This window comes from Aegilops tauschii, chromosome 6 (genome assembly GCF_002575655.3).
Source record: "Aegilops tauschii subsp. strangulata cultivar AL8/78 chromosome 6, Aet v6.0, whole genome shotgun sequence".
Classification (NCBI taxonomy): domain Eukaryota; kingdom Viridiplantae; phylum Streptophyta; class Magnoliopsida; order Poales; family Poaceae; genus Aegilops; species Aegilops tauschii.
Window position 1 is genome coordinate 423,192,230 of NC_053040.3, and position 22,456 is coordinate 423,214,685.

The 22,456-nt window shown below is 48.1% G+C and overlaps 1 protein-coding gene across 1 annotated transcript; it reads left to right on the forward strand.

Annotated features, from left to right (window-relative positions):
- Positions 1 to 18,730: 18,730 nt before the first annotated feature.
- Positions 18,731 to 19,787, forward strand: LOC109741047 (uncharacterized). The gene has a single exon (XM_020300122.4). The coding sequence runs from the start codon at positions 18,970 to 18,972 to the stop codon at positions 19,483 to 19,485; it is 516 nt and encodes a 171-aa protein (XP_020155711.1). The 5' UTR covers positions 18,731 to 18,969; the 3' UTR covers positions 19,486 to 19,787.
- The last annotated feature ends 2,669 nt before the right edge of the window (positions 19,788 to 22,456 follow it).

Sequence of the window (22,456 nt, forward strand, 5' to 3'; positions counted from 1 at the left end):
GTCCAAGTAAGGACAGCACCCAAGCACCGGTCCACCCACATATCAAATTATCAAAGTACCGAACGCGAATCATATGAACGTGATGAAAACTAGCTTGACGATAATTCCCATGTGTCCTCGGGAGTGCTTTTGTCTATATAAGAGTTTGTTCAGGCTTGTCCTTTGCTACAAAAAGGATTGGGCCACCTTGCTGCACTCTATTTACTTTTGTTACTTGTTGCTCGTTACAAATTATCTTATCACAAAACTATCTGTTACCTACAATTTCAGTGCTTGCAGAGAATACCTTGCTAAAAACTGCTTATGATTTCCTTCTGCTCCTCGTTGGGTTCGACACTCTTACTTATCGAAAGGACTACGATAGATCCCCTATACTTGTGGGTCATTAGTAATCAACACTACTAGCAACCCACAGGTACCAATCTATGGTTTTGGGACAAAGATTGGATACAAGAGATGAACTAGGGGTTTAGAGGAGATGGTGTTGGTGAAGATGTTGATGGAGATTGACCCCCTCCCGATGAGAGGATCGTTGGTGATGACGATGGCAATGATTTCCCCCTCCCAGAGGGATGTTTCCCCGGCAGAACAGCTCCGTCAGAGCCCTAGATTGGTTCCGCCAAGGTTCCGCCTCGTGGCGGCGGTGTTTCGTCCCGAAAGCTTGCTTATGATTTTTTCCAGGGTAAAAGACTTCATATAGCAAAAGATGGGCACCGGAGGCCTACCAGGGGGCCCACGAGGCAGGGGGCGCCCAGGGGGTAGGGCGCGCCCCCCACCCTCGTGGCCAGGGTGTGGGCCCCCTCTGGTTGATTCTTTCTCCAGTATTTTTTATTAATTCAAAAACTGCCTCTGTGAAGTTTTGGGACTTTTGGAGCTGTGCAGAATAGGTCTCTAATATTTGCTCCTTTTCCAGCGCAGAATTCCAGCTGCCGGCATTCTCCCTCTTCATGTAAACCTTGTAAAATAAGAGAGAGAAAAGGCATAAGTATTGTGACATAACGTGTAATAACAGCCCATAATGCAATAAATATCGATATAAAAGCATGATGCAAAATGGACGTATCAGTCGGCATGAGCGAGCGCTGGACGCAAGACATACCCAGGTTCGGGGCTCTCCGAAGAGATAACACCCCTAGTCCTGCCGAGTGTAGTTGATGCGTGTCAGTACAGAGTTGCTCCTAGAGTTGTATGGAGGAAGAAGGAAGGCGAGCCAAGGCTTAGGCTACTCCCTCTCCTTGGGTGTTGTTTTCTACTTGCGTATGGGTGAGTGATCGCCTGTGCGAGTGAAAGAGTTGCCACTGTCGTGTGATCGCCCGTATGCATGAGGGCTCTTGGGGGTTTTATAGGCCAACCCCCCAGGGGTACAAGGGTAATGTTACAAGGCCGCGGGGCCGGGTTGTCATTGTCCGGGAAGCCGGCGCTGGGAACCGCCGGGGGTCAGGGCTCGCCGGGTTCTCCAGGCGTGGGGCCCGCCGGGTACGTGGGCCTGTTGGCCCTCTTGTCGATTGTCAGGGAGTGGCCGGGTTGAGTCGGCTACAGTGGTGCTTCGTCAGGTCGCCGCTTGCTGGCGTTATGGGTGATGATGGTTGCACTATGGCCACGCCAGCCCTGGTCAGCGGGGCACTGTTGCCACGCCCCGGCTGACCAGAGGCATGGGCGGGGCACTGTTGTCTTCGTCATCGGTAGGTGGAGACTCGTCCCATCGTACGGCCGGGATGGGACGGGAGCTGACCCGTGGCCGGGTTGGAGAACACGCCAATGGCTTGTTGGGGAAGTCTTGGTGCACCGGGCTCGGCCGTCTTGAGCTGGATGTTGGGGCTGAGCTGAGGAGTCCGGCCGGGTCGAGGATTAGGCCTGGTCGAGGGGCTTGGCCGGGTCGAGCGACCCGGCCAAGCGTGAGCCGGCTTGAGGGGCGATGTTGGCCCCGTCATTTTTGAAAAGGATCTGGGTTCCGTTGCCTGCCTGGGGTTCATCCCCCCGACAAATAGATTTTCAGCAAGCAAAGATGCAAGCTAATAGAAGGCACATGGTAACACAAGCAAAGGTAGCAAACAAGATTGCAATCAAAAAGATAGATTTGACGAGAAAACGGCGAACGAAAAAGAGGGGCGAATAGAAACGGCAAATTTTTGTGAAGTGGGGTAGAGGAAAACGAGAGGCAAATGGCAAATAATGTAAATTGTGAGGAGATGAGATTTGTGATTAGGAACCTGGTATATGTTGAAGATCCTCCCCGGCAACGGCACTAGAAATTCCTTTTGATGCGGCTCGAAGCTACGTCAGTATTTCCCCAAAGAGGAAGGGACGATGCAGCACAGCAGCGGTAGGTATTTCCCTCAGATATGAAACCAAGGTTATCGAACCAGTAGGAGAACCAAGCAACACAACGTAAACAGCCCCTGCACACAAATAACAAATCCTCGCAACCCGACGTGTTAAAGGGGTTGTCAATCCCTACTTGGTAACGGCGCCTCAAGATAGGCAAAAGGACGTGAGGTAAATTGTAGTAGATTGATAGACCGAACGCAAAATAAAATAAATAAGAATAAAATGCAGCAAGGTATTTTAGTATTTTTAGTTTAATAGATCTGAAAATAAAAGCAAAGGAAAATAGATCGCAAAGGCAAATAATATGAGAAAGAGACCCGGGGGCCGTAGGTTTCACTAGTGGCTTCTCTCGAGAAAAATAGCAAACGGTGGGTGAACAAATTACTGTTGGGCAATTGATAGAACTTCAAATAATCATAACGATATCCAGGCAATGATCATTACATAGGCATCACGTCAAAGATTAGTAGACCGACTCCTGCCTGCATCTACTACTATTACTCCACACATCGACCGCTATCCAGCATGCATCTAGTGTATTAAGTTCATGGAGAAACAGAGTAATGCAATAATAACGATGACATGATGTAGACAAGATCTATCTATGTAGAGATAGACCCCATCGTTTTATCCTTAGTAGCAACGATACATGCGTGTCGGTTCCCCTTCTGTCACTGGGATCAAGCACCGTAAGATCGAACTCACTACACAGCACATCTTCCCATTGCAAGATAAATAGATCAAGTTGGCCAAACAAAATCCAAATATCGGAGAAGAAATACGAGGCTATAAGCAATCATGCATAAAAGAGATCAAAGAAACTCAAATACTTTCATGGATATAAAAAGATAGATCTGATCATAAACTCAAAGTTCATCGATCCCAACAAACACGCCGCAAAAAGAGTTACATCATATGGATCTCCAAGAGACCATTGTATTGAGAATTCAGCGAGAGAGAGGAAGCCATCTAGCTACTAACTACGGACCCGGAGGTCTACAAAGAACTACTCACGCATCATCGGAGAGGCACCAATGGAGGTGGTGAACCCCATCCAAGATGGTGTCTAGATTGGATCTGGTGGTTCTGGACTTTGCAGCAGCTGGAATTGATTTTCGTCGACTCCCCTAGGGTTTCTGGAATATTGGGGTATTTATAGAGCAAAGAGGCGGTTCGGGGGGCACCCGATGTGGACACAACCCACTAGGGCGTGCCTGGGCCTCCTGGCACGCCCTGGTGGGTTGTGCTCTCCTCGGAGCACCCCCCAGGCCCAGCCAAGGCCCATTATGTGTCTTCTGTTCCATAAAAATCTCTGTAAAGTTTCATGGCATTTGGACTCCGTTTGGTATTGATTTCCTGCGATGTAAAAAACATGCAGAAAACAGCAACTGGCACTTGGCACTATGTCAATAGGTTAGTACCAAAAAATGATATAAAATGACTATAAAATGATTATAAAACATCCAAGCATGTACAATAAAAAATTATTGATAATATAAAAGAAGGGAGACGTTGCATCTTGCCAGATCTGGTGTGGTGGCGGGTTGGTAAATGTTGCGTGGTAACACGTAGTAGGTCTGTAGTTCGATTCACTAGGAGCGCTTTGTTTTTTGCGATTTAAGAAACGAGAAGAAAACTTAAATGGGTCGGCCCAGCTGGCGGAAGGTGGTGTGCCCTGCAGGCGCCCGTTACCGAAAATGCACGTTAACCGGCGCTTGCAGCGCCGAATAGGATTTGCCATCGACTCCATCACCCCCACCCACAGCCTGTCCGCGGGCGGCCTCCCAATACAAGCCCGGACGCCATTCGCTGGCACGACACAGCGCAACTGCACACAAGAGACCAAAGAAACGCACGGCCGCAGAGAGACCCAACCACATCGGCTCGGTAGTGCAGTGTTTCCTTCCATGATCCACAGTCACGGCGAGGCGGTGGACACGAACCACGGCAGCGCGGATTACGAGGCAGAGGTGGCCTTCTTCGCCGCCGGGGCAGCCGATGCTGTTGCTTCCCCTATCGGCCCTCCCCCACATCCTCCTCATCCTCCGCCCTCTCCCACCATCGCGTTGGCGGGGAGGAGGAGTTTACTATTCCATTATAACTATTGACAAATTTGAAGTCAAATACTGAGCTAAATTAGTACACTCAGATGTAATTGCAACCTAACACCACACAGTGGAGGATGACATAGATGAGAAGGCAACCAAGCACCTCATTGCATTGCAAGATGAGGGTCTCGACGCGGTTGCCACCGGCTATAGACGGCGTCATCGGCAACACTTCATCTCCATCGATGTCGTCTTAATGTCTGCACAGTGGGTCAACGATCCCTAAGAGCTACTTAGCTCTCCTTCTCATAAATGAGCTGCTACCATTCTAACTTAATTGTTGCAAGGAGATTGAGTGATCCAATGTCGACAAATGAAATTTCCATTACGAATGAACCTGCAAAAATCAGTAAAAAACTACACTATGCATGTGCAGGCAATTTATATCCAAGAGATTAAATGGACAAAAAAGGCAACATAAGATAAATAAGCTCCATGGATAAATACATCGGAAGGGCAAACTTAAGATCAAATAGAATTGTAATGCCAATATGCCATATAATCCATGTAGATATGTTACACCTACAACAAATAAGCACTATGGATAAATATAAGATTAAATGTAGATTCTTTGATCTTAGTTGTCCCTGAGAAATTGTACAACATATTTGTCAGTGATACAATGCTAGTCTACTGGAAAAGTGAGCTTCGGTATTGATGTATTTGTTTGGAACTTGGAAGCAGAGAAAGAGGTCATTTTACCGATCAATTAGGCCATGTTCCGAGGCATCAAAACATTTTAGTTCAGTTTAATGCTAGTTAAAAATTAGTACCATGTCACACACTGTAGAGAAAAGGACCACATCTCAAGGAGGGTTTTCATATTGCCGTGGTATTCCCTATTATGTTTGACTGCCAAAGACATCTAGGTTCAGTTCAAATACCTCTCTTTGTTTGTGGCATTATTGTGGGTTGGGACTCTTCCAGGGTGCAACTTTCAAACTTTGTGTTCGACACAAACTTTCTTACTGGTTTTGTGTCACCGCGGAAGGGACCCACCTGATGGCTGTCAGTAGTTTATGGGCCACAGTCTGATGCCCAGAAAATAACCTTCTTGGAAGAACTTGCGGAGAGGCGCACGCTATGCCTGGGGCCGTGGTTAGTGATTGGGGACTTCAACCTAATTTTGCATGCGGCTGACAAAAGCAACAACAGGATAGACCGGAGAATGATGGGCAAATTCAAGAGATTCATAGATGATAATGCTCTCAAAGAGTTGTTCTTGCATGGTCGGAGGTTCACCTGGAGTAGTGTGACGCCCCCGATTTGACCGTACACTAATCATACACGCAAATGTGTACGATCAAGATCAGGGACTCACGGGAAGATATCACAACACAACTCTAGACACAAATAAAATAATACAAGCTTCATATTACAAGCCAGGGGCCTTGAGGGCTCGAATACAGAAGCTCGAGTACTCAAGAGTCAGCGGAAGCAACAATATCTGATTACAGACATAAGTTAGACAAGAATGCCTTAAGAAGGCTAGCACAAAAGCAACACGATCGAAGAGGCAAGGCCTCCTGCCTGGGACCTCCTAACTACTCCTGGTCTTCGGTGGCCTCCATGTAGTAGTATCCGTCAGCGGTGACATCTGGCTCCAAGGATCCACCATCTGGTTGCGACAACCGGAAAGAAGGAAGAAGGGGGGAAAGGGGTACCAAAGCAACCATGAGTACTCATCCAAAGTACTCGCAAGCATCAGATCTATACTAAGTATGCATTGGTATCAAATGAAAGGGCTATATCTGTGGAATGAACTGCAGAATGCCAGAATAGAGGGGAAGGCCTAGCCTATCGAAGACTAGCATCTTCAAGCAGCTCCAAGCATCTTGCAGCATGTGGACGAGTAAAGAATAGCAGTTTAATTAACAAACATGTTGTAGCAATAACGCCCAGAGATCCTTCCTCGACTCCCTACGAGGAAGCAATCCCGGAGCCACATAACTTAAGTATCCATTTCTAGTTGTATAAGATCAGGATACAAGTCTGAACGTCCATTACCGTGGACACGGTATTCGAATATATATCTTCCCTGCAGGGGTGCACCACGTTACCCAACACGCTCGATCACTCTGGCCGGACACACCTTTCTGGGGTTAATGTCCGGCCTCGAAAGATCAACATGTCGCAGCCCTACCTAGGCTCAGCAGAGAGGTCCCCGCCGGTCTACATCCTAAGCACTCCGGGGTCTGGGCCCATCGCCCGTTGCACTTCGGGTCGTTGTGTGTAGGGTGGATACCAGCACCACCCGTGTAGTGGATGGCACGATCCGACCGTGCCACAATGCTGAACTGGACATCTGACAAAGCTTCGGCTGATACCATGACGTCGAGGCCCATATCTATTCTCGCGTGGTGGTTAGTGCGTAAAGGCCAAAGGCCAACTCAGAACAAATACCCAAACCTGTTAGTGCATTGGGGGCTCGCGGAGATGAGCAGAGACTCACGATAATGTGACCCCGTCGCCCCGTCTCGAGGAAATACAGTAAGGGCAAGCACAGCCCACTCGAGGGCTGCCTGACTTCCCGGCCGTGCCTCGTAACCATCTTGCGGGTGCTCTCCGGGCCCGCCCGACTTTCACCAAGGTCTCCAGTAATGTCAAGGTATCTGTGTGCCCAAACATCACGGGGAAAACCCAAGGAATCACCCTCGGAGGATTCCACTCAATGTAATCATCAAGGTGAACGTAAAAGGGACCACCCTCGAGGTTCACACTTGAGGTGTTGCACGACAGAGCCGTATCGAGAATGATGACAGAGGAAATCACCCTCGATTACCACGACCGAATAGCTACACTACAGAATTATCATCAGGAGTGCGTTATGAGGGATCACCCTCGGCACTCGATAGTAGCTCTACAGAGTCAAGCAACAAAAGGGGCGTGATGTGATGTGAGGTGTCGGGCTCTGGTCGTCGATCACGTAGATCAAGTCATCGATGATGAAGCAGGGGCAACAAGGACAAGTGGGGGTCACTGATGGATCACTAACCAACCTATACTAAGCAGTTTAGGATAACCAGGTAAGGTACAACAGCAGGTACAAAAGCAGGCTATGCATCAGAATAGGAGCAATCAATAACAGTAGCAAAATCTAATGCAATCATGAGAGAATGGAATGGGCGATATCGGGATGATCAAAGGGGGGGCTTGCCTGGTTGCTCAGACAATAAGAAGGGGTTGTCGTCGACGTAGTCGATCACAGCGGCATCAGCGGCAGTCTCGGGGTCTACCGGAGAGAAGAGGGGGAAGAAACAGTAAATACAAGCATACAGCTGCAGCACTAAGCATGACATGACGATACGCGGTGCTAGGCGTGTTCTAACGCGGCGTTACACGATACCGGCGAAGGGGGAGAACATCCGGGAATGTTTCCCCGAAGTTTGGCATTTTCGAACAAACGCTAGAGGGGGAAAGTTGCATGTTCAGGTAGTTAGGGGCATGCGGCAGATGAACGGATCGCGTGTTCGGATTCGTCTCGTCGTTCTGAGCAACTTTCGTGTACAAAGCATTTCCATCCGGGCTACGGATTATTTTACATTAATTTTCAAAGTTTTAAAATATTTTTAGAATTAACAGAAATAAATTAATTAGGAAAATGCGATTATGACGCCAGCATGACATCAGGGTGATGTCAGCAGTCAACAGTCAGTTGACTTGGTCAAACTGACGTGTGGGTCCATTCTGTCATAGACTGATTAACAATCCAATTAGTTAAAAAGTTAATCAGGTTAATTAACAGGATTAATTACGTAATTAATTAATATTTAAATATTTTTAACTAACTTTAATTTCGTTTTGGGGGCGGGCCCCACTGTCATAGGCCCATGTGGCCAATCGGGCTAACGGGTGCGAGCGCCCGTGGAGGGGCGAACCCGGGCGCGGGGGAGGCCATGGCCTCGACGAGGCAGCAGAGGCACCGGCGCGGCGCAGCGCGGCCTAGGGCCTGCCGCGCGCGGCCAGGGGGCGCGGCAAGCCGCGGGAGCTGCGGTAGGTGAGCGGGGCGCATGGGCGCGCACAGCGACAGGCATAGCGAAGGCAGGGGCGGCAAGCACGGCGGCGTGGCCGCGGGCGTGTGCGTGCGCGAGCGGGGCCCCAGCAGGGCACGAACGGCGCGGCCAGGGTGCGAGCACGGCGGCGGACAGGTGTGGTCCGGCGCAGGCTTGTTAGGCGACGGGGAAAAGGGGAAAAAGGGGGGGCGCTCACGAGGGGAACGTAGGGCACAGGGCAGTGGGCTCGGGGAAGTTTGGGGTGGCCAGCGATGGAGAGGCGGGGAGGCGAGGCGACGCGGAGCGGCTCCGGCGAGTGGCGTCCGACGACGAGGTCGGGGCGAACGACGGCGAGCTCCGCGCGGCGGTGGCGTCAGGGCCGAGCCCGAGTTCCAGATCGGGGGTGGAGGGGATGGGGCGGTGCGGACGGGCGTCGGGGCCGGCTCGGGGCTGCCGAGGTGCAGAGGGGGCAACGGGGAGGGCGTCGCCGGCGTCGGGGCCAACCGCCCCAATCCAGATCCGATCGGGGGGGAGGGGCAGAGAGGAGAGGTGGGGGGTCGAGGGGATCGTGCGGGGGGGGGGTGGATCGGGCTAGGGTTAGTTTCCAGAGGGGGGGTTAGTAGTGGTGGGTTGGGCCATCTAGGCTAGGGAGGCACGGGGTGGGCTGGTTGGGTGTGGGCCGAGGCCCACGGGGGAGGGGAGGCCTTTTCTATTTATTTATTTTCTGCACTTTGTTTTATTATATTTTTGTGCAGTAAAACACTCAAAAAAATGTTGGTTCACCACCATAAATAAGAATTGAATATTTGTCACATGATCAACATTTTAGTTTTCATGTTTGAGAAATTTGAATTTTGGACTTTGATTTGAATTTGAAATCGAATTAAGATTTGAATCAAGCGAGGATTAGCAACAGTAAAGTGATGATGTGGCATCATTAGCAGAGGATTACTGTAGCTTAATTATCCGGGCGTCACAATTCTCCTCCACTACAAGAAATCTCGTCCCGAGATTTAAGGGGTGTAGTAGGGGGAAAGACTCGTAAAGGACGGACCTCATCACATGATAGGTAACCTATCCCAGTGAACGTGGCATAGAGGCATCTCTCGAGGGGAAATTTAAAAAAGTCATCGAGAGCAAGGTAAGAAGGTGCAATAAGAAGCTTCGCGGGTAGGCAATTGTTCGTTGCCTGAAACAGAGGGTGAAAGGGGGTTCAGAGCAATGGGAATAAGTATTGCGTCTAATACCAGAATAGATCACTAGGAAGGTGGCTCGCGAATACATACGAAGCCAAGTGCAAAGAAGATTTTAGAACCAAGGTTGTACAGGAGAGTCGGGTTTCGATCCTGTGGAACTGTGGGTTATGGGCCCACCATGTGGGTTAACAGCAGGAAGGCGCTAATCATTTTGCACAGTCATGATAGCAAGGCAAGTCAGAGGATAGCATGTCAATTATGTTGGCAACAACGTTGGTACCAAGGGCGAGGGACGAAGAGAACCATTTTCCTGCTCGCAAGGCGAGGCGGACCAATAGGCAAAGTTCTCGTCCATCGGTGGCTACCGGGATGCCATCAACAATAGTAACAAGGTCTTACTGATAGAGTTGTATATCGAGGTATTTACATAAGCAACGAATTATCACTGCTCAAATATGTTACGTTACAAGAAAGGTTAACATAACAATGGAAAGGAAAGTGTAGACTCAAATCAGTTATTGGTGTCCTCGAGTGTCTACCAACTCAGAACCCGTGGAAAATTTTGAATCGGCGAGAAATAACAGTTGAGGAAGAACTCATAAGAAGTTATGTAGTTCCGTGATATTCTCGAGATACCAAAGGGTAATACTCGAAGGTAGATCAAAGTAGAGGTTGGACAGGTTAAACGATCTGAAGAAGACAAGTACTATAACTTGTCCGAGAAATGGAATACAGGGAGATCAATCATGGTCGGAACAACGGTTGCAAAGGACCAATATAGATACAAAATGAACTTATCACAAGGGGATCATTATTATCATAACAAGAAGCTTCCATGATAAGTTCCACATCGGGTCCATGGGCATGAACACAAAGGTTCAAGGTCGACTCCCACTTCATCAATGCACAACCTTCCATTCACTTCTCGCATTTGAAGAAGTTGTAGGGTTGAAATGTTATCCGAAGAAACGCCATTAGATATAACCCGCATAACCTTCCGGTTCACACGGATTAGGCAAGGCGCAGATTCAACCCACTGGGGCATCTTATGAAAATAGACCACAAACTTCATGAGTAAATAACTCAAGCTCGAAAGCAGAGTATGGCTAACAAGAGCGGGGGATACAATTTACCAAAGGCATTATGTATCCGAGGAAAGCCTCACAATGTTACCGAACAAGAAGGACGTTGTCGGATAAAACCCAACAAAGGATCTGGTGGTCCACAAGGGATCGGATGTGAGCATCGATACTCACCCAGAAGAAGAAAGAATGCAAGGATATCAGATTATAGAAACAACTGACTAATTCAAAGCTCAAATGCAAAGGAAATATGATTTCAAAAGTCGAGGGATCATAAGCAGAGGCTCTGATCAAAGACAGGTAAGTTGAATAGACATAGATCGACAATCAATCAAGGTTTGATTTGCCGAACACCAGCTCATGTCAGGGGTGACGTCTGAGCCGAAGGGAAGAATTATAGTTGTGATTGATGGTTGCAAGCATACACAAACATATCGAATCAAATGTTCAAAAAGACGATGACAAAGGATACTAATAAATTTTGTCAGACATATGGAAAGTATCCATAATGCAAGCAGACAAGTATTTGTAGAGCAATGGTTGGAGAGGATTATTGGAAGATCGGATAGTATTCCAAAGTAATTTATGAAACACATGAACAGTTGTGGATGAACGGATACTCGGCAAGCGCGAGTAATTATCCGTAGGGGTATTCATGTGGAAAAGGGTTGCAAGGCAGTAGGCTCAACGGGTTCTCAGGACAACAGAGAGTAATTCGGGGCATCTTGTAATAACAAGAGCAGCTGGGGACGAAAGTATGAAAGACAACGTAGGTAGTTACTCATAAGGATTTATCGGTGGTAGGGATCGCAATGGCGAAGTGTATAAGGGTCTCGGGAAAACATCGGAGAGTATCTTCAGAGTCTTCTGGTGCACCAAGCAATCATCTTGAGTGAGGGGCTCTCCGGGAGAACTTATTTACGAGAACCTAGAGTTAGAGTTAACAAAATCATTTAACCCGAATAGAAGAGAGATCAGAGTTCCAGAGTATAGATGAGGAGTAAAAGATCCTAATACCACCCAATGGCAACGTGGCCCCGTAAGCCACACAGCCATGTTAGTAAATCAGTTTTTCAAAGACTAGACTCGACTTCGGCCAAGGAGTTGGAAAGGGGGATCCTACAGGCAGTCGACTCTGATACCAACTTGTGACGTGACGCCCCTGATCTTGATCGTACACATTTGCGTGTATGATTAGTGTACGGTCAAATCGGGGGCATCACAAGTAGCGAGAGGGAGGCGCCAACCTTGACCAAGATTGACAGGGCTTTTGTGTCGGTGGATTGGGAGATGGACCATCCGGATTGTCTACTACAAGCCATGTCCACCTCGGTGTCAGATCATGCCCTCTCTTCCTAGCGCTAGAAGAACACTTACATCCGAAGAGACGATTTTGGTTCGAGCTATTCTGGGTCAAGCTCGAGGGCTTTCTGGAGGCGGTCAAGGAGTCCTGGGTGTGCGATGAAGGAATTACGGACCCTTTCCATCGACTGGATGTGCTACTTAGGAACACGGCCAAGTTCCTCATAGCTTAGGGACAGCGAAGAGTGGGAAACATCAAGCTGCAAATCGCGTGCGCCAATCTGGTGATCTTAAGGTTTGATGTTGCACAGGAATCCAGGCAGCTGACGGAGGGAGAAAGATGGCTCAGGGCTTCTCTTAAACACCTGGTGCTTGGGCTGGCTTCGCTCAAGAGGACTATTGCGAGACAGCGGTCGCGCATCAGATGGCTGCAAGAAGGCGACACCAACACCGCTCTATTCCACCTGATTGCCAATGGAAGGAAGGCGAAAAACTTTATACTTGCGCTGACGGTGGAGGGGCAGGTCATTACAGACCAGCAAAGCAAAGAGGAGGCGTTCTTTGAGGATTACCAGGAGTTGCTTGGAAAAGACAGGGCGAGGGAGCACTCGCTCGACCTTGAGTTCTTGAACATTCCAAGACTAGACCTGTCCGAGCAGGATCTTGTGTTCCAGGAAGAGGAAATCCGGGCGGTGATTAAGGAGATGCCATCGGAGAAGGCACCGGGGCCCGATGGATTTATTGGGATATTTTTCCAGAAGGCGTCGGAGATCGTCAAAAAGGATGTGATCGCGGTGATGAACAAATTATTTCTGAATAATGGCCATGGGTTTGGTCGACTCAATCAGGCGCTTATCACTCTCCTTCCGAAATCGCCGGAGGCTTGCAGGGTCAAGGATTTTAGGCCGATTTGTCTGCTACACAGTGCCCCAAAACTCGCTTCCAAGCTGATGGCGTCGAGGCTCAGCAGACGCATGCCGGAGCTTGTTAGCATCAATCAGTCGGCATTCATTAAGGGGCAGAGTATACACGACAACTTCCTGTTGGTGAGACAGATGGCTAGAATATTGCATAAGAGGAAGGTAAAGGGGGCCATGCTTAAACTTGACATCACACGAGCGTTTGATTCGCTGTCATGGCCTTTTCTCTTCGAGGTGTTGAGAGCGAAGGGGTTCTCGGAGAGATGGTTATCTTGGGTGGCAGTGTTACTCTCCATGGCCACGTCCAGATGGATGCGCGGGCAAGAAGTTCTCACACACGTGCGGACTGAGGCAGGGGGACTCGCTATCGTCGTTCCTTTTCGTGATTGCCATGGATGTGCTCACTGCGATCGTGAGAAAAGCGCATGATGATCAGATCCTGTCGAAGATTAATGGTTGTGGTCCACTTCAATGACTGTCCCTGTATGCCGACGATGTGGTCCTATTTATCAAGCCTACGAGATCTGATCTGGAGTTTGTCAAGGAGGCACTTAGATTGTTCGGCGCTGCATCTGGATTGATGGTAAACTATGTGAAATCCTCTGACATTCTAATCAGAGGAGATGAGGGGGATGAGGAAAGGCTGCGAAACATCTTGCCGTGGCAGATTGAGAAGTTTCCGTGCAAGTATCTAGGGCTGCAACTGAGCATCAAGAATCTCATAAGATCTGATTGGCAACCGATCGTTGATGCGGCCTTACAAATTTTACCTGGTTGGCAGCGGGGGATGGTGACTAGGCCGGGCAGGCTCATCTTAGTGAATCAAGTCATGAGGGCGAGACCAACTCACCATCTCATAGTCGCAGAAGCGCCCAAATGGGCACTGGAGAGGGTGAACAAAGGATGCCGAGCTTTCTTCTGGGCTAGCTCGGAGGAGATACACGGAGGGAAGTGCGCGGTGGCATGGCAGAGGGTGTGCAGACCTAAACAGCTAGGCGGATTGGGAGTGATCGATCTGCACAAGCAGGGCATCGCACTCAGATTGAGATGGGAATGGCTTAAACGAACAGACGATTCAAGGCCGTGGCAGGGGTTGAGTGCAATGATTGACAAGAAGACGCAAGAGGCGTTCACGAGCCTGGTGAGTTGGTCCATTGGAGATGGATCGAAAATCTTGTTCTGGAAAGATAGGTGGATCGGTGGATGCACGGTTAAAGAGATTGCACCCTTACTCGCGGCGAAGGTCAGGACACAAATGGCAAACAGGAGATTAGTGTGCGAGGGGATGTACATGCATGCCTGGATGAATGACATCATAGGCGAGCTGGACACGAATGGCCTGGCTCAATTCATCAAGCTCTGGGACATGCTGATCGAGGTCCACTTGCGGCAAGAGGAGGAAGACAGGCCAGTCTGGGCTTGGAACCCCTCTGGGAAGTACTCGGCAGCCTCGGCTTACAAGATGATGTGTGAAGGAGGAATCAAATTTCAGGCGGCAGCAGCAATCTGGAAGTGCTGGGCTCCTTTGGGCAGCAAAATCTTCATCTGGTTGGCCATCTTGCATAGACTCTGGACGTCAGATCGGCGTGCGCGCCATGGGTTGCAGGACACGACCTCGCCTTGCTATCTATGTGAGCAAGAGGAGGACATGGTTGAACACATGTTGATGCAATGCGTGTTTGCCAGGCAGGTTTGGCACTAGTGCTTCCTGGAATTGGGGATGAGCTTATCGATGCAGCCAACGGGACAGGACTCCTTGCAGGATTGGTGGGTCAGATCAAGGAAGCGGGTGGAGAAGGCGCAACGCAAGGATTTTGACTCGCTAGTCATGTTGGTGTGTTGGTGTATTTGGAAGCAGAGGAACGAGAGAGCCTTTGGTAGGAACGATACGTGTAACGAACAACGCACAGTTCGGATCATTCTTAGAGAACGACACCTTTGGGCGATCGCCAGAGGGAGAGGTGTGCAAACTGGTAGTGAGTAGTCAGCTAGGTGGTTCGGAGTAGGGGTGGGTAGGCGTGCCGCGTGCGACGCGTGCAACTTGTAATGCTCTTGTAAATATTTTCACTCTTCTATAAAGTTAAGGTACGCTTTTGGCGTACTCTCGAAAAAAATAGATATATCCATCAACCACCATGCCACCGACGCCACTCGAAAATACGAACCTACTTTCGTCCTTTTTATACGTACAGGAAATGCCCACTATGTTTTCCATGTTTTTCCTTTTTTTGTTTCCTGTTTCCTTTTTTCTTAAATGCATGAAATGTTTACAAATAGACGTTTTTTTTTCTAATTCGTGAACTTTTTTTAATTTCAATGAACTTTTTTCAAGTTCCATGTTTTCTTTTCAATTTCAATGAACTTTTTCTCAAACCCGATTAACTTTTTTAAATGAATGAAGTTTTTAATATTTTGATGAACTTATTTTAAAAATCGATGAACTTTTCTAAAATCGGATGAACTTTTTTTTTGATTAGATGGACTTTTTAAAAATCCAATGAACTATTTTCAATAAACCGATGAACATTTTTTAATAATATATGAACTTTAAAAAAAACATATTCAAAATTGTAAAAAGCCGGAGACCGGTCTTTTTCCTGAACCAACAGCACAACACAGCCTGAACAAGAAAACCAGCGAGGCGAGTGTTATTTTCTTCAGTGAGCTAGCGAACAGAAGGGAGCGATGGAGCGATCTTCTTAATGGGCCGCGGCCCATGGCTGGTCGCTGTAGGCGCCACTTCTCCAACAGGCGCCTACAGCGCCCAATAGGGGCAAATCCTAAACGGCGCCCGTTGCGCCCGTTTCTTCGCTGCGCACAAACGGGTACCCCCCGCGATGCGCTGGGCCGGCCCATTTAATCCTTTTTCTGTTAAAACTGCATCGATCAAAAAAAAGGGCGACTGTGATAGTTCGAACTTGGGATCTGTCGTTAGAGATAGCAGCGCTGTCACACCAGGCTATGCTCCACTTGGCGTCTGTCAACCTCTTTTCCTTCTTTTCTTGTTTCTCCAGGTCGCGAGATTTTCTTCTTCTTTTTTTCTTGTTCTTTTTTCATTTTTCTTTTCTTATTCCTTTTTCTTTTCTTCGTAAATGTGCGATTTTTTTTTCCAAATTCAATGAACCTTTTCGAATTTAATGGACTTTTGTATCAAAATCGGTGAAATATTTTTAAAATTCGATGATTTTTTTTTTCAAAATCAACGAACTCTTTTTCAAAATCGACAAACTTATTTCCAAATCGCTGAACTTTTTTCAAAATCAATGAACTCTTTTCAAACCCGATGAACTCTTTTTCAAAACCGCTGAACTTTTTTCCGAATCGATAAACTCTTTTTCAAAATCGATGAACTCTTTTCAAAATCGACGAACTCTTTTGCAAAATTTATGAACTCTTTTCAAAATCGACGAACTCTTTTCAAAGTTGATGAACTCTTTTTCAATACCGATGAACTTTTTTTTTCCAAAATCGATGAACTCTTTTTGCAAAATCGGTGAACCTTTTTTCAAAATCGATGCTCTTTTGAAAGTCGATGAACTCTTTTTTCAAAACCAATGAACATTTTTCCAAATCGATGAACTCTTTTTAAAAATCGATGAACTCTTTTCAAAATCGATGAACACTTTTTTAAAATCAATGAACTCTTTTCAAAACCGATAAACTTTTTTTTCAAATCGATAAACTCTTTTTCAAAATCGATGAACTATTTTCAGAATCGACAAACTCTTTTGCAATATCAATGAACTCTTTTCAAAATCGATGAACTCGTGTCAAAGTTGATGAAATCTTTTTCAATACTGATGAACTTTTTTTTTCCAAAATTGATGAACTCTTTTCTCAAAATCGATGAACTCTTTTTGCAAAATCGGTGAACTTTTTTTCAAAATCAATGAACTCTTTTCAAAACCGATGAACTCTTTTGAAAGTCGATGAACTCTTTTTTCAAAACCGATGAACATTTTTCCAAATTGATGAACTCTTTTTAAAAATCGATGAACACATTTTTAAAATCAATGAACTCTTTTCAAAACAGATGAACTTTTTTAGAAATCTATGATTTTTTAAAATACAATTTTTTTATCGAAAGTCAATGAACTTTTTCCTAAATGTTTTCAAATAATTAAAAAATGATAGCGCTACATTAAACGTTTACATGTGTAGTAAATTGCGCGGCTACAAATATACATTATGTTTTGGCCCTGTGTTTGGTTAGTACCGCGTGGTAGTGCAGTTGGTTGGCCTTAGTTGTCCGCTGTTGAAGGACGTGAGTTCGATCCTCAGCCTGACCTATTTTCTACTATGTGTTTTTTCGCGCAAACAACCTCTATGCACTGAATTTTTTTGCTGGGCCGGCCCAGTCCCATCGCCTTCGGGCGCCAGGACGTGGAACCGGCGCTGAGAGCGCCGCTTTTTCGCGCAAACAACCTCTATGCACTGAATTTTTTTGCTGGGCTGGCCCAGTCCCATCTCCTTCGGGCGCCAGGACGTGGGAGCTCCCCGAACCGACGTACCCAGCAATGCAAAGATAGCGTGGGCCAATCGCCGCTCCAGCCGCGATGCACCGGCGAGTAATTTTTGGGAGCTTAGTAACTACTGCCTCTGTTTCCAAAAAAAAATGCCAGAGATACTGGACGGTACGATGGCTACTCCATGACTTGCTGTGGCCCATTGGTGATCGATCGGTCGATCTTATCCAAACTCGCACGCTCGATCAGGTCCAAACACGCTTTCTTTCTTTTCCCTTGGGGCGGGGCGGTCCTTTCTCAAATCCTCTCTACATGTCTCAGACAAAAGTGAATCCTGATCACCATCAATCTAAAAAGAAGAATCGACAACCATGATCAAACTAAACGGATAGACCTTTTAGCAAAAAAAAATAAAACTGAACGGATAGACCATCGCTGTGGTCGGCGTGGAGCTATGGCACAAGGAATCCAGGCTGCTGCTTAGCCTGGACGCAAAAAAAGTTAGACCAACCCTGGTCTACATAATTAAGCGTTATTATATACAACTAACACCAAAAAGATAGACAGCTATTTGGCCTGAACGCGAACAAACGCCATTATCATTTCCCCTCAAAACCTGCTCACGTACAGTACATGCACAGTCAGCTGCCAGCAGTGCAATAATCATGCTGCCTATCAGCGAAATCAATTCCTTAACTAATACAGTGCCAGAGGCCATGCAGCTGCGAGTAAGCAAAACCTCGTGCTGGCGAATCCGCGGGGGCCGGTCGCAACGCAAATGGCACGTAGAGGACCCAGCACGCCGTTGGCAACTGCCTCACACGACCGGCAGCAGCAAAGCGCAGGCGGCCGCCCGATGTGTCCCGGCCAGCTTCGCCCCCCCTGTCCGCGCTGTCGTTCCGATCCCTTCCGACTCCACCTGGCGCACTTCATCATCATTAAAGCAAAAAGGCGCGGATAAATGTGATCATTTCGGATAACAAAGCACGGGGTGAATCTCATGTGTGACTAATAACGCACTACTATGCCGGTCGTCGTCAGAAACAACCGTGAAGCAGCCTGAAGCTGAATGTTTCTCCAACTCTACGGATAATAACAATGGAAGATGCACAGCCTGTTGATCGGACCGTGTCATGTTTATCACGACTCCAAGTGGACAGTACCAACGAGTAAGCTCTTCGCTGATCTGCGGTGAGACGGGAGAGAAAAGTAGTAAGCGCGTCTTTTTTTCCCATCAGGATATAAGCAAGCGTGTCAGTTTTTTTTAAGAATTATTAGCAAGCGTGTCAGCTGGTAACAAAATATCTTCTATTCTGGCGAACGTTGGGTTGGGATAGAGGTCAGGGCCCCGCGGATTCCGGCCCACGTCAGCCGGCCGCGCCCACCGTTGACTCCCCTGCCCCGCCCACGGCCTGCCCGCGGCGGGCGGCCTCCCGATAAAAGGCCCGCACAACATACGCTGCCCCGACACGGCGCAACTGCACGACAGACCTAAGAGACCAGACCCAACCACATCGGCCCGGCGGCGCAGGGGTTTCCTTCCTTCCTTCCACGATCCACGGTCGCCGCGAGGCGATGGACGCCGACCACGGCGGCGCGGCGGACGAGGCGGAGGCGGCCTTCTTCGCGCGCCGGGGCAGCCGGTGCTGCTGCTTCCCCTGCTGGCCCTCCTCCGCGCCCTCCTCGTCCTCCCACCAGCGCGTGGGCGGGGCGGCGGCGACGCTGGGCGGGGAGGAGGAGCACTGGTGGCAGGGCGCGGTGGACGCGCTGCTCAAGGTGCGGGAGTGGTCGGAGCTGGCGGCCGGGCCGCGGTGGAAGACCTTCATCCGGCGCTTCGGTCGCGGCCCCCGACCGCACCACCACGCCTTCGGCGGCCGCAAGCTCAACTACGACGCGCTCAGCTACGCGCTCAACTTCGACGAGGGCCACGGCGCCACCCCCGAGGCCGGCGACCACGCCGGCGGCTACCGCGACTTCTCCTCCCGCTTCGCCGCCCCGCCCGCCTCCGCCAAGTCCTCCATGGACCTCGGCGGCCGCGACGCGCCGCCGCTCTTCCCCCCGCCCCCCGCCGACGGCGCCCCGCGGGCCTGACCGCTCCTCCGCCCCCGTCCCCCCGGATCACACCACAGGGAAAGGAAAGGTATCGTTCGATGGATGATGGTGGTCAAACTTCAAACTTTCAAAGCGTGGCGAAAAGATGGTGGCCTTTTCTCGGATGGTTCGGCTCGATCGGGATGGGGATGGATGGGGATCGTTTCTTTCTTCCAGTTCTTTCTCTCCTCCCCTGTTCCCATGATTGATTGTTCGTCGCTGTACAAAGAAAAACAAAGAAGAAGAGAAGCGATTGCTACATTCGTTGTCATACTTATCAATCCAAGTTTTGTCCCCGATTACGGCTGATAATTTCTTCGTCTTTGATCTCACGAATGGTTAGTGACTTCTTGGTGTCGCATTCGCAATTTCGCCGTTGTTTTGCATAAACAAAAGTTGAGTGTCCGGCCGGAAACTTGGGCGATTGGTAAGAAGAAGAGGAATTCTAAAAGCTTGGCGTGTTCCAGCTGGGACTGATTGCGACCCAAGAAACGACGGGGAGACCTTCGGCTGGAGGCGTTCGAGAGCCAGGATAGAGATGCTTGTCGCGACCGTGCACGTCTTGCACGAGACGGCAGTGATCTTGTGACGCATGTCCCCACCTTTGGAGGTGTTACACGGCTCGTTGTAAATTGGACGGTCGAGGGAATTGATGTGAATTCATCGTGAGAACCGTGATCTTGAGAGAATCACGGACCGCGCGGTACCGAATTCCAGACAGACAGCCCTGCTTGATGTTAACCTCCAACCATCCATGGCCGGACCAGAATAGAATGCTTCTGGGTTGTTGTGTGGATACAGGTCGCATTGGGAGCACAAAGTACTCCTACAAACTTTGAATGGTTTGTGCAATGAAGCCACCATCGGCCCTGGCCCATAGTGGTTTCCTTCCTGGAGTACGCAGACCAGCTTTGACAACATGAAAACCATACGCCATGCTCATCAATCATGGTCAGGTGTATCAGTGTATGAATATGTGCAGCGTCTTAACTTTGTCATGACCCACGTCTGTGACGAGCTCATGCAATGCTCCGTCCATTTCAATCATGCAGAGGAATAATAATCCTAGTCTCATGGCTTTGTTAGGTATTGCAATGCTGATCTGTGCTGAGTGTTCTGCCATCAGATTTTGTAAGGGGCGAACCTGGCTTTCCAACAGAAAGTATATATATATTGTAAGCTGTATCATATCATCAGATATGACAACTAACAGCAGCAACTGAAAACTATGGTGTAAACAACGCTGATGCACTGCCGTATCAACATCTGGTTGATTGATGATTGCAGCAGCTGTGTGGGCATTTGGTAGTATGTTCATCCTAGTAGTTGAACACTAATCATTTCCACACCAAATAATTTAGTAGACTAGTACTAGCTCACATCTCAAAAGCAAACTGCCGGAATTATTGTCGGCATCTCCGGTTGTTTAATCAGCATGGGTGTGTGGAGGGCTGTCAGTTGTCACCTCTTCTTGCTGTCTGATTAAGTATGCTAGCTATGATATGATAATCAGATAATCGTACTCCCTCTGTAAATTAATATAAAAGTGTTTAGTTTACTAAAGTAGTGATCTAAACGCTCTTATATTAGTTTACCGAGGGAGTGCATAACTTGCACTGTTCCACACCACTTACAGCTTTCTGTCAGGTAACAACATTATAAACTCTCGAGTGCAGCCAGAAGCCTAGCTAGCAATCGCCACCTGGGGCGCAGTAAGCAGAAGGTGGCGGGATTTCGATTTGGATGCCGAATACTTGCGGACACGACGGGCTGAACAGGGGGCAGGGGTCGAACAGAAATGCAGAAACTACACCAAAATTTCAGTGGGCATAAGCAGATGCAGAGCATGAATGGGAGCAACGGCTAGAGAGGATGGCACTGAAAGAAATTAACGGTAAAAGCATTCTGGAAACAGTTTAATTAGCCATGTGTGCATGCAGGCAAACACCCTGATCGGATCCCTGACAAGGCAGCAAACACGCCTGCAATCTGACATGGCTCATGTGTCATGTCCCGGATGCCATCGACAGATGCAGTTTATTCGACGTTGATCTTGGCTGGTGATGCATTCTTTCTATAAATTTTTTACTATCCTAACGGGGCTAAAACATATATGACAGGAAAGAAAGGGAAGACGTTGCTACGTGAGATAGGTCTATTTGACTCCTAATCTATGTTTTGTTGGACACTTCTCTCTTTATTCCATTTTTTAGTCTGTAGCTTGCTTGTGTCCGGTAATCCACATCTGAGTCCAGGCTCAGATATCCTGATGAACAGCAAATTCAGGAAAATAGCAAAGCAAATTAGGATTATTATTTTTTACATTCAAGATGGTCGAGTTGTATAAGAGCGTGTAAATTTTCGTGCTCAAATGAAATTTCGAGAAGCTCATACAAAAAAAGTAGGGCCTAAACGACTCAGCTTTTCAAAGTTTCTTCGAGAAACATTTTTTCTTTTTCTTTTTGCCACGAGCCCCTCGAATATCCTAACACCATACAATTTGCACGCACCTTGCGCACTCACCCATCTGGGGTAAAGAAAATCATTTTTAATGAATTTACAGTTCACACACGGGTGTGCGTGCATTGGCGTTGTCTATGTGCATCCCAACTCTGTTGAGGTCAGGTGGGTGGTCATTCTGTTCGTATCCTCTTAATGCTTCATTTTGAGCCAATAAAATCCACACTTTATCGATAAAAGAAACTTCGGGCTTAGGGTTGATCTCCTTCAATAGGTGGTGCCCAAAAATCAAGCTATCTGTTTAAGAAAAATATGCCAGGGGTTGCAATCCTGCAAAATTCATTAGAAAACCCTTTACATCAAAATCAAAGAAGCGAAGAATCAAACCATTGTAAATACCCTAGCCGGCAGCAAGTCTCCTCTACGCCGCCGTCGCCAACCCCCCCCCCCCCTTTCCCGTCCAACGGTTCATTGGCAACTAGAGGAGTGGGCACTTGTCCCTTTCATTTTT